Raw genomic sequence first — 10,051 nt, forward strand, 5'->3', positions numbered from 1 at the left:
ACACCTGGGCAGGGAGAGGAGGCCTGGCTTGGAGCAGGTGGTCTGGTAGCAGTAGGGAGGCGACAGAGGGTGGAGTTGAGGGGTTGTAAGTGGGTCTGGAGCATTTGCACAAAGCCAAGGCCTGGGACCCGAGGATGAGTCTGTGTTGGTGCAACCACCGGGTGTTTGGGGTCTGAGGCAGGACTTGGGGTCCCAGACAGTCATGGTGGACATGGCGGCCTGGACTCCCATGGCCACAGCCCCACCCCCTGGCCCCCTGAGACCTGGTCCCTACAGCCTGGGACTGGGCGTCCGGCCCTGCTTCCTTCCCCCAGCCCCGTCCCTCTCACTGACTGACACCATCCACTCCCGCACAGTTGGCGCGCGGGCACCAGGTGGCACTGTCGTCCATCAGTTACATCGGCTGCTCCCTGTCCGTGCTCTGCCTGACCGCCACGCTGGCCACCTTCGCCGTCCTCTCGTGAGTCCCCTGTTGACCCGGCCTCCTGTAGGTTCCCACCCCAGCGATGTGCACTTCTCACATTCCAGTGGGTACAGGCAGGGGTGGGGGCTGAGAAACCTGGCGGGCTGAGGAGTTGGGCACCTGGCTTTGGGGATTTGGTCCTCTCTTGCCATGTCCCTGCACCAGGTTCCCCCAACACACAAGGGGATTCTGCCCTGTGACCCTACAGGTGGGAAGTGACACCTGGAGCCCTTTTCTATCCCCTCAGGAGCCTTTAAGGAGCTAGTGCCCCTGGGAGTCAGCAGAGGAGAGAATGCTGGGAGGGTGGCATCATGTGAGGCACGCCACAGTCAACAGACACCCAGTGCCCAGAGCTGAAGGCCCCGGGTCCAGAGAGGGTGAGGGTGTCAGGCAGGTGGTCCGTTCTCCATGGGGAGAGGGAAGCCATAGTGCCCAGGTGTCTGCCTGGAATGGCAGGTGCAAAGGCCAGGAGGCTGCCATGGCCAGGGAGCCCATCATAACCGCTTTCTCAAAATGAGTGTGGGGCGGTCTCATGCACGTGTGTCCACAGCTCCGTCAGCACGATGCGGAACCAGCGCTACCACATCCACGCCAACCTGTCGTTCGCCGTGCTGGTGGGCCAGGTGCTACTGCTCCTCAGCTTTCAGTTTCCTACAGGCACGGTGAGGAGAACTCGCCCCCCCCCCCGGCCTTGTGACTGTTACACACACACACGTGTATGGATGCACACATGTACACTCATGAGCATCCACCGAGCATGTGTAAATTCACATGTGTGCAAGGCATGCACACCTGTGTACATGCATGTACATACTACAACATGTAGGCACACCGGTGCACACACCTTTGCACCTGTGTGTGTGCATGCTGACATGCATGTATATGTGTATGCTCTCACACACATATAGGCAGACGTGCTCACACTCGCACATGTATGCATGTGTATTGTGCATGTATACACACACTTATGTGCAGGCACGAAGCACCCACACATGTGCTCACACACACAATGTACACATGCATGCACGTGCTTGTCCATGCACTCACATGTATACCAGGGGGCTTCAAAAAGTTTGTGCAAAGAATTCAATGATTTTTGTTTATTCCATTTCCCCACAAACTTTTTAAAGCCCCCTGATGTGCAAGCGTGTGAGCATGCACCCCTCTCCCGCACGCACTCACCCACCCCCAGACCCATGATTTCTTTGTAACATAAGAAACCTTGCCAAACAGAAGTGGGGCCCAGAAGCAGCTCCGTGTAGATTAGCGGATTCTGGTCCCGGTACCTGAACCGAGCTCTGTGTCAGAAAGACAAGCGCAGTGGCCAGTTAGCCCAAGTTACGCGCCCACCCAAATCGCTTAGTCTGGGCTGGGAAGCAGCAAGGAACAGTGATTCCCCAGGAAGAACCGGGGCCATGTGACCGTTAGGTGGCCACAGGAAGCGGGTGGCGGCCTGGGGGCTCCCGTGCCTCACCTGCCTTTGCTTCCAGGCAGCGTGCCGCGTGCTGGCTGTGCTCCTGCACTTCTTCTTCCTGAGCGCCTTCGCCTGGATGCTGGTGGAGGGGCTGCACCTTTACAGCATGGTGGTCAGGGTCTTCGGCTCAGAGGACAGCAAGCACCTGTACTACTACAGCATTGGATGGGGTAGGTGGACACGCTGGACCGTGTGTACGAGGGCTTCCATTCATATATGCGTGGGTTCATGCCAAACAAAGCGTGTTTAAACATGTCTCTGCGATCGGAGAAAAGCTGCACACAAGTTCTCTCAGTAACCTGCTTATCTTAGTCTCCTTGGGGGGGCCTTCGAAACCAAAGTCCAGTCAGAACGGTGGCTTCCCAGGGCATCTGCTGGGTCACTTCCATTCAAGGCAGAGAGGTCAGCTTAGAGGGTTACGGTAACTGTTTGGGAGGCATTCCAAGGGGGCCACCTTGATTTTCTCCAAGGACGCAGGCTGAGCTCAGGGGCTTGTGAGAAAGAAGTGTGGAAGAAATGGAAATCTGCAGTGGTGAGATCAAGGCCGGGAAAATGACAGCGAGGTATTTTTTCCATCATGACTGTGCACCTGCTCATTCCTTGTGAGCAGTGAGGGCTGTCCTGCGAGAGTTTCTTTGGAAACCTCGTCACATTCATCTTACAGCCTGATCCTGCCCCTTCAAGCTTCCTTTTGTTCTCAACTCTCAAAGAAGATTTCAAAGAAATATGATTTGAGTCCCTCGAGGAAGCCCAAGTTGCTGTTTTGATGTGGTACCAGTCAAAGAGCCCAGAATTCTTCAGGGAAGGGTTAGAGACGGAGATACCGCCCTCAGAATGGCAGCGGCTAGATGAGGGAGATGCTGAGACACAACAGTGCAACATTATGGTAGTGTTGTTCACAAAGATTTCTGAGATTTGTATCAACCGGTTTTCACTTGCCCTCATGTAGTTTGTCTTTCTCTGAGCTTCTGAGGCTAGAATAGAAAGTAAAACCCTGCTGACCCGCCGGTGGCTGAGCCCTCTCCCGGTTGAGCTACACTTTCTCACTGCTCCCATCGCTGACTGCGTTTAATTGTGGTGATCTCAAAGAGCCAGCTTTTCACATTGATTTTTGATATTAGATTCCCTTTATACGTTTCATGCGCTTCTGCCCCTCATCACATTTCCTTTAGATTTTACATGTCTCCTTTTTCCTGTGTGTGTCGGTGAATGGTGAGGTTAACAACACAAGGTCATCCTGAACTACAGGCATGCCTTGTTCTAGTGCACTTAGATTGACTGCAGACATCATAGTCTTAACAAATGGAAGGTTGGTGGCAACTCTGCAGTTAGCAACTCTGTCAGTGCCAATTTTCCATCTGCGGTTCTCTCTTCCTGACTCTGTCCCACTTTGTTCATTCTCACAGGTTTTCAAATATTTTCATGCTACTTTTGCACACTTCATAGGTTACACCATTGTGTCAATGTAACTGGGGTTCTGTCAAATCTTTGTGACTCACTGTAGTGTGTTGTAAAAGTTGTTTTATCGTGGTGGTCTGGAACCAACTCACAGTGCCTCTGAGCTCTGTCTGCACAGCGCTTAAAGCTATGAATTTTCCCCTCAGCACTGCTGTAGCTGCATCTCATGGCGGGCGTTTTGTACTTTCCTTTTCATTTATCTCAAAATATTTTCTATTTGTGTCTTTAGATTTGTTCTATGACACCTGCTTATTTAAGAGTATATTGTTTAATTTCCACATATCTATGGATTTCCCTGTTTTGTTATTTCTGTTGATTTCTTATACCATCCTATTATAGCCAGAAAGCATACTGTGTGTGCTGTCAGTCCTTTGAGGCGTGTTTTGTGTCCTAACATGCAATCAGTGATGAAAACCGCACAGTATCTGTGCACTCTGAGATGAAGGTGTATTCCAGTGTTGTTCAGTGGAGTGTTTATAGATGTCTGTGCGCTCTAGTTGGTTTGTAAGGCTCTTGAAGTCTTCTGTTTCCTTTCGGTTGTTTTTCATACTTGCTCCACATTCCACATTCTGAAAGAGGAGCACCGAAGTCTCCAACTATTACGGGCGAACCGTCTCTTGCTTCCTTCAGTTCTTTCACTTTTTCTTTTCACATCTTTTGGAGCTCTGCTGTTCGTGTCATGTGTGTTTATAACCTGTTTTGGTAGCTTTTTGCTTGGAACTTGCTTGGAACTTTGAATATAAAGTTTGTCACCTGCAGACAACAGATGTTCTGTGTCCTGAGTGCCACGGGGTCCATTCTGACTCATAGCCACTCTGAGGGGTCCTCAGTCTGAACGTCTTTACAGAAGCAGACTGCCACATCTTTCTGTCATGGAGGGGCCGCCAGCACTCCTTAGACACCACATTGCTCAACATTTTTAAAAACCCAGTCTGACAATCTCTGTTTGTTTTTCCCCTTGTGTTGTTTAACCCTTCGCTTTGAGCATTATTATCAGTGTAATTGATTTACCTCCGCCATGGTACTGTTTCCGATGTGTGGATGTCTTTTGTGTTTCTCCATCCCTCCTTCACTGCATCCGTCTCCCTGCTGACCTGCTGACTGCTGGCTGACTGTGTGTTGACCGTCGTTCCTCTCCCCCATCGCCCTCCCCCTCCTCCCCCTGTCCCAGAGGAGCATCAGCAGACTTCATGATGCCATGCTGACATGGTGCTCAAGTGTTTGCTCTCGAAGAGTGGCCTTGGCATCAGGGACCTGCACTTACCCTGGCTGTCCTCCACCTGCCCTAAATGCTCACGTCCTCATCGAGCTGAGAAACATGCTTGTTCTGTGCTTTGATCCAAGGGTGGGGCAGGTATGAATTAAGTACCCCTTTAGGATCCTGGGCCTCCCAGGTGTCAGGGGGCACCTTGAGAGCCTCACCGGGGGTCTGGAGATAGGCAAGTCTCCCGAGGTCATGACCCCAGAACCCTGAAGGGGCTGTCCACATGGTACTTTCCAATTCCTATAGCTGTGTGTCCACTCGCCCCAGTGACCTGCCCCAAGAGGAGGCCGCTCCCTTGTATGACTCATGACGCCATTTCGTAGCGTTTGTAGGTTTCTGTGCAGCCAGGCGCTGTATTTACTAGTTTCTATGTGGACGCAGCCATGCAACTGAGGTGTGTGCTTGTGCACTGCATCCCCACTCACCATAAACCATGGCGAATCGAACAAATTGTGTAAAGAGTGTTTGTGGGGTTCGTTTCTGCAGAGAGTGGTGCCTCTGAGTGGAAGTGTCGCGTTGTCTCTGCTGCCTGTGACCTGTGTGTATGACATTCCAACCCAGTGTAGCCAGCAGAGAAACGATTTGATTTTTAGTGTATTGGAGATAAAAACAAATCCTTTTCCAATCTTTAAATATTAGGAGCTGTGCACGAAGGTGTGGCGCTCCTGTGGAATGTCAGCCGACCTGGGAGGCCAGAGTGACGTTCCTACTGGACATTGTGGGTGGGAACTTTGGACAAGCGCTGGGCTCTGTGGGCTCCCTGTCAGCCTTCCCCCCGTGAGCTGCAGCCTGCCCTGAACTGGCATTGGGCCTGAGGTCAGGTGGCCACAAGTTGTACCCTCTCAACTCCCAACTGTTCATTCTTACAGGAGCTTCGAAGTGGGTACTGGGGAACCCCTCGGGGAGGGAGGCGTTTCTCCTGCCTGCCCCCCCCCAACCCCGCAAGGACATTTGTGCCTGCATCTGGGGGTGGGACCACACCAGCTAGTTTTCAGGGAAGACAGGTGAGCAGGGGTGCCCTTGAGGAGTAACCCAGAACCAGGTGAAAGCTGCAAACCAGCCACTGGGCAGCAGATGGGAAGCAGGGGCCGGCTCAGACACGGGAGTGGGGTCCTGCTTTATTTTCTACAACAGAAATGTACTGTCACATGCTGAGGCAGGAGGGGCCCCCCGAGGCCTCAGAGACCAATAGCCTTTCAGCTCCAACCCCCCTCCCGACACACACACAGGAGACAAGGTGACTGGCTTCCTCCTAGCACAGCTTGTCATCCAGAAGGAGTCCAGAGCAGCCGCCACCACACATGTCCCCTGGTGGTGTCGCCTATCAGCTGGTGGGACCCTCCTTGTGTGTTTGAGTTTTGCTGGGAGCACTGTTCAGACACAACAAGTGGAAAACTTTGTTCAGTTAGTGGTTCTAACAAAAACGCACACATGTGCAAAGTGTTAGCACAAGTGTGTGTGTGTGTGTGTGTGTGGTGCATGTGTGAGAATTGTATGTGTGTGCATGTATGTATGTGTGTATGTGTGTGTATGTGCGAGTGCACATGTGTGCTCGTGTGAACATGTGTGTGTGTTTGTGTGTGCGCGTGTGTTCATGTGCATGTGCGCGTGTGTGAGAGGGATCCATTTGGACTGTACAGTCCTGGAGCAGGGCAGCTGCCCTGGTCTGGATCCCTCAGCATCTGCTTCTCTGCGGGTCTAGGGTATAGAGTGAGGGAGGGGGAAGCTCGCACATGATTTGTTTGTCTCTGTTTCTCGGCAGGGTCTCCTCTGGTGGTCTGTGTCATCTCCATGTCCTCAGCCATGGACAGTTATGGATCCAGTAACAAGTGAGTGCAAGTTCTCCCTTCACCGTGACCATCGCTGCAGCTCAGCTCCCCTGCCCAGGAGCCCTACAGGGTGGGGTGGGCCCCAGGGGCTGGTGGAGACAGGAGCAATCTCAGCCGTGCTGCTCTGGGCTCCCTCAGCCTTAGAACTGCTGTTGTTGTTGTTGTTGTTGTTGTTGTTAGGTGACGGTTAGTCGGTTTCAACTCATAATCTAGGAAGTCAGACCCCTCCAGGAATGTTGGGACAGATGGTAGATGTCTCTTACTGGATCTCCTTCACCCATGGTCTTCCAGAAGGTGGTGTCACCTACAGAGCCCAGTGTTGGCGCCCCACCACCTTTCTTGGGTGGCCAGCATGGAGTCTCTATAAGATGACAGTCACATGACTGCACGGTTGTACCAGTGAGTGTGGTCTTGGTGGGCCTTAGGTGCCTCACTGCTTGAGTAGGAGGTGGGACTTTATGTGGCCCTAGATCTGGGGCCACCATCTTGAAACTGCTGGTGGGTCCACACTTGAAGGGGAATGGGATGTGGGACCAGGTCAGAGCTTCAAGCTCTAGAAAGATTTTTTTCTGACAAGAAAAAGACGACTTCAAATGCTTTTGGAAAGCTATTCAGCCTTTTCTTCAAGCTGGGGCACCTCTGAACAAAAGCAGAAATGGAAACATCATTGAGCAGGAACGGGAAGAGAAGAACTAGACATTCCTCCAGCCTCAGGACGAGGTGTTCTTTCTACAGGATTGCTAAGATCAGAGAGCCCAGCCTCTTCTAGCTCAGGGAGACGATTACTGAAGATGGAGCATTGTCTGAGCACAAATGGAACCGAGAAAGATTGAAGGGCCCTTGTCCCAGCATTGTGGATGGTTTGAGACGCTGACGTGCTTCTCATGAGAGATCGCTCCTCTCAGATGGGCTCAGTGCAGTTTGTTCCGTTCCGTCCTCTTCTGGGTCTTGTGGACACATCTCCCCACAGCTCCTGTCTTGACACCAGTGGACTCCTCACGCGATTCCCCCATCACATCCAAGAGGGTCAGGGGGCTTGAGGGACTTCTGAGGAGCGGAGTCTGGAAATCTTCATCCTTGCACCCCTGAAGGGAAGCAGAACTTTCTCTGCAGCATCTGTCGACCTCTCAGCAAGCCAGAGCCTGAGCGCAGAGGAGCTGTGTGGAGTAGCCCCATAATTCTTCTTTAAGTGGGGTGTCCACAGATGAGGGTTCTCGCTCCTTGGTCTCTGGCTGGACGGCTGCACTGAATAGTGTCCTCGCCCCCCAATCCTGTATCCCTGGCATCTCAGGAAGTGACTGTATTGAAGCAGGTTCGCTGCAAGCTAGGCGAGGCCAGATTGGAGCAGAGCGGGCCCTAGTCCAACATGACCTATGACCGCGTAAGGCAAGGAGTAGAAATCGTTGGATTGGCGTATGTTTTGTTGTGCATATTTTTACCAAAGTACAAATTTGAAAATGATGCCATGAAAAAATAATAAACGAGAAGAGGTAGATACAGAGTGCAGACAGCCATGTGGAGGGGGGGGTGGGGGTGGGGAATGGAGAGACGCAGCCATGACCCAGGGACCCCAAGGACTGCCGGCACGTCCAGAAGGAGCTCCCTGCAGAGTCTTCGAGGAAGCGTGATTGTGTGACAACACCCAGTTCTAATTTGTGGTTAGACCCTCAGACGCTGATTTTCCCTTGGGGCCTGAGGCACCCAACTGCAAGATGGGGAGATTCTTCTCATGAATGAGGGCTTCTCAAGCGTGATGGGCTCAGGGCTCACAGACACAGAGGTGCAGTAGGGTCAGGGTCAAGGGCTCACAGACACAGGTCACAGATGTGGTGGCTCAGGGGTCACGGATGTGGCCCTGGTGTAGCCCCTGAGCCCAAACTCATAGCAGGGCACTGGGTGGACACTGACCAGCCTCTGCTTTCTTCACAGTTGCTGGCTGTCCCTGGGAAACGGCACCATCTGGGCTTTCGTGGCTCCGGCTCTGTTTGTGATTGTGGTACGTCACTGGCCCGTGTGGGCACATCTTGAGTGGGGGACATCAAGGTTCTGTTACGAGGAGTGCTATCCCCCACCCCCTCCTTGATTCAGGCCGGTCAGGTGAGGCAGGGTTTCTGTCGGACTAGAGGCTTGCCATGAACATGGAGAGAGGGGGGCCTTAATGCAATGCTTATCTCCCGACTCCCTGAGCAGAGGGTTTGCTGGGCTTTAACAAGTTTGGAGAACAGTTATTGTGTTTATTCATGGGGATATAGGTGGGGATTTCCAGGAAATGGCCCTTTTAGGAGCCATGCTAACTGGATACCTGTGCAGCACTTCTTCAAGATGGATTTCATCACCAAGGCCTTTGTCGGGGCAGACAAGACTTATTATGGGATACTGAGTATGTGTGGTTCTTCAGGACCCTGGTTCAAACCCCTCCTAGGGACTGGTGGCTCTTCTGCTCCAGCAGCAGTTTGTCCTTTAAAGTTAAGCCTGGGGCACTGAGCAAACCAGTCTGACCTATAAGCTATCTCACAAGGAAGTAAAACTACAGAACTGTTATGGGCAGTGTTCCTTAATGGTACGTCCCAGATGTGCTCTGCCTTTGTCCTCTGCATCTTTACACTTGCCCAAGCAAAGAGGGGAGCCGGCTTCAGCATGTCTCAGGACTTGGGTCACAAGATTTCCCTTTGACCTGATTTCTGGGCCCCCTTTCCCTGTCACTGCCCCCTACCCTGGATGCCCAGTGCAGGCTTAGTGCAGACTGCCTGAAAACTGCAGCAGGTGCACGGCTCTGTGGGGCTGGGGGCCTGGTGGGGTCTGTTCCTTCCCCTCCTGCCCCTGATTGTTGCTCAAAGAGCCCTGGAATTCTGGAACCAGGTGTACTCAGCCGACAGGCTCTTCTGCTTTGGGGAGACAGCGTACGGACTGTTACGTCCCTGGTGGGCACAAATGGTTGATGCCCGGTCGCTAACTGAAAAGGTTGGAAGTTTGAACCCCCCCAGCTGTGCTACAGAAGAGATGCCCTTCTAAAGATTGTTATTGTTGTTGTTAAGTGCCGTGGAGTCTGGTCCAACTCATGCGACCCTGTATAAGGTTTCCAAAGAGCAGCTGGTGAGTTTGAACCACTGATCTTGCAGCTCAACCAGACTTTGTGGTCCGGTGCTTATCCTACAGCACCACACCAGGACTCGCTCCCAAAGATGGCAGCCAAGAAAGTCGTGTGGAGTAGGTCTGCTTTGTCACAGCTGGCCTCTTCTGTCCTGACCACTGTGTGTTCTCAGTGTCTTCTGACCTGGGGCTCATCTCTCAGCACTCTATGGGACAGTGTTCTGTTCTGACCACTGTGTGTTCTGAGTGTCTTCTAACCTAGGGGTCATCTCCCAGCATTCTTTGGGACAATGTTCTGTCTGACCACTGTGTGTTCTAACCTGGGGCTCATCTCCCAGCACTCTATGGGACAGTGTTCTGTCTTCTCAGTGTCTTCTGACCTGGGGCTCATCTCCCAGCACTCTATGGGACAGTGTTCTGTCCTGACCACTGTGTATTCTGAGTGTCTTCTAACCTGGGGCTCATCTCCCAGC

The 10,051-nt window shown here is 52.5% G+C and overlaps 1 protein-coding gene across 1 annotated transcript in view; it reads left to right on the forward strand.

Annotated features, from left to right (window-relative positions):
• Window positions 1–211: 211 nt before the first annotated feature.
• The window catches only part of LOC102819507 (probable G-protein coupled receptor 133-like), a 15,055-nt gene continuing 5,215 nt past the window's right edge, over window positions 212–10,051 (forward strand). The window contains exons 1-6 of the mRNA XM_006878005.1: window positions 212–289; window positions 357–460; window positions 1,014–1,125; window positions 1,954–2,107; window positions 6,422–6,488; window positions 8,418–8,484. Coding sequence (XP_006878067.1) covers window positions 212–289; window positions 357–460; window positions 1,014–1,125; window positions 1,954–2,107; window positions 6,422–6,488; window positions 8,418–8,484 — 582 coding nt within the window. The remainder of the gene's footprint in view (window positions 290–356; window positions 461–1,013; window positions 1,126–1,953; window positions 2,108–6,421; window positions 6,489–8,417; window positions 8,485–10,051) is intronic.

The sequence above is a fragment of the Chrysochloris asiatica genome, unplaced genomic scaffold, assembly GCF_000296735.1.
Source record: "Chrysochloris asiatica unplaced genomic scaffold, ChrAsi1.0 scaffold00896, whole genome shotgun sequence".
Taxonomy (NCBI): Eukaryota; Metazoa; Chordata; class Mammalia; order Afrosoricida; family Chrysochloridae; genus Chrysochloris; species Chrysochloris asiatica.